The sequence below is a fragment of the Phaethon lepturus genome, unplaced genomic scaffold, assembly GCF_000687285.1.
Source record: "Phaethon lepturus isolate BGI_N335 unplaced genomic scaffold, ASM68728v1 scaffold23926, whole genome shotgun sequence".
NCBI classification, from domain to species: domain Eukaryota; kingdom Metazoa; phylum Chordata; class Aves; order Phaethontiformes; family Phaethontidae; genus Phaethon; species Phaethon lepturus.
The window spans coordinates 44-1,885 of NW_010544467.1; the positions used below are offsets into that span (position 1 = coordinate 44).

Consider the following 1,842-nt stretch of genomic DNA (forward strand, 5'->3'; position numbering starts at 1 on the left):
TTTTTCCCCATTTTCTCAAAAAAAGAGTTTTCTGCCGCCACGCAGCCCGTGGCTGTGCGTCCCTGCCTTTTTTTTTTTTTTTTTTTTTTTTTTATGTGGCCTTGAATAAGTCTTCTAATCTTCCTTTTTTTAGACACTTCGTTCTCTGGCTCTGAAAAGACAAAACTCACAAACGCTCTAAAATACGCCTTTATATTAAGTGACTAAACTTGTCATTTAAGAAGAAAAAAAAAGATACTGACCAATTGCCATTACAGCATAGTCACTGACAGAGTCAAATTCACTCTGAATTATCTCCAGCTAACCCCGCTACTGTGCCTGCAGATCAGCTGCAGTAATCCCAGAGGCCATCCCTCATGCTTTAGCTAGTACTAAGCCTCACAAATCATTATTCTTTAAACAACTAACATAGATAACTGAGGATGCCAGTAATATTTGATCTTTTGCTTGCACTTGAGCCTCTTGGCATCTAATATATTCTTTAAATATAATGCTGGTAGAGGTAGAAGGGCTGGGTGGGATTTTCCTGCCTGTTACAGTTTGGCCGGCCTGGATGGAGACACCTCAGTAAAGCCTGGAGCCAAACATCCGGGCTGAGCACCAGCGTCCCCTTCCTTTGGCCACTCACCTCCTTCAGGTTCAGGGCGTTTTCGACCTCAGTGATAACTTGATTTCATGCAAACTACTTATTTCTAGCAAGAGCAAAGCAGAAGCCAGCAGCTCCTCAGCCACCCCCACCTCTCTTGGCCAGCTTTGCCCTCAGCCCCTTCAAGGGACCTCAAGCTTTGGGAGCTCGAGAGCCGCCAACCATGAAGAGCTGGTAGCGATGGGGCAACGGAGGGGATCTGGAAGCCTCTGGGATGCAGCAGGGTCCGGGCAGCAGCTCCCCTGTCATCCCACATCCAACAGCGGTGCCGCTACAGCCCTCCGTCAGCCCGCGGTGCAGGACAGAGCGCAGCTGGGTTACCCCAGCACCCACGAGTACCCCCAAGCACCCAGGGGTCCTGTCCCGCTCTGCTGCTCCCCCCACAGCCCTGCTGCTGGGGACGGCAAAAAAAGACGGCAGCGGCGTCGCGCCGCCGGCAGCCTTCCCCCAAACGGCACCGAGGGATTGTGCCACCGTCCTCCGTGGCTGGGCACGGCCAAAGACAGAGACTTGGCAGCATTTATTTTCCACTCCAAAGCAACCACGCCCATTTTACAGACACATTCTCCAGGCAACCGCCTGCTGTTAAGGCGTTTTTTTAAGACATATAAAACCTTTTCCCCAGCTGCAGCTGCCATCCCTGGGGCTACCTGCACCCACCGCCTCAGCGCAGCGTCACCAGCTCTTCGGCAGAAGTGGGATGGATGGCGACAGTGTTGTCCAGGTCGGCCTTGGTAGCCCCCATTTTGATGGCCACGGCAAAGCCCTGCAGTATTTCATCGCAGCCCAGCCCCTGCATGTGCAATCCCACCACCTTTGGGGAAGAAGCGAGAGGCCGGATGGGACCCAGCACCGGCAAAATCCAGGCTGGGTGCCTGGGATCTTGGCATCCCAAGCCCAAGACCGGGGGTGAGCAGATCAGAGCTAACCAGGGGGGGACAAGAGAACGAGCCATGGGTCCCTGCCACCCCCCTGCAGTGCCCAGCTGTCCCCCCTGGTCCCCTCCACGCACCTTCTCCTCCTTGCCGGCGCACACCAGCTTCATGATGCACTTAACCTTCCTCTGGGTGACGGCGTGGTACAAGGGGGTGAAGGACGTGCTGTAGATCTTCACGTTCTCCCTCCCATGCGTGGCCACAGCTTCATCTGCAGCAGAAGACACAGCACACAGGTCAAGGGGATGCACCGTATACACG

The 1,842-nt window shown here is 54.2% G+C and overlaps 1 protein-coding gene across 1 annotated transcript in view; it reads right to left on the reverse strand.

Moving 5' to 3' along the window:
• Positions 1 to 1,310: 1,310 nt before the first annotated feature.
• The window catches only part of GSR (glutathione reductase), a gene marked incomplete at its 5' end in the record, with an annotated part of 3,861 nt that continues 3,329 nt past the window's right edge, over positions 1,311 to 1,842 (reverse strand). The window contains 2 exons of the mRNA XM_010288705.1: positions 1,311 to 1,460; positions 1,659 to 1,792. Coding sequence (XP_010287007.1) covers positions 1,311 to 1,460; positions 1,659 to 1,792 — 284 coding nt within the window. The remainder of the gene's footprint in view (positions 1,461 to 1,658; positions 1,793 to 1,842) is intronic.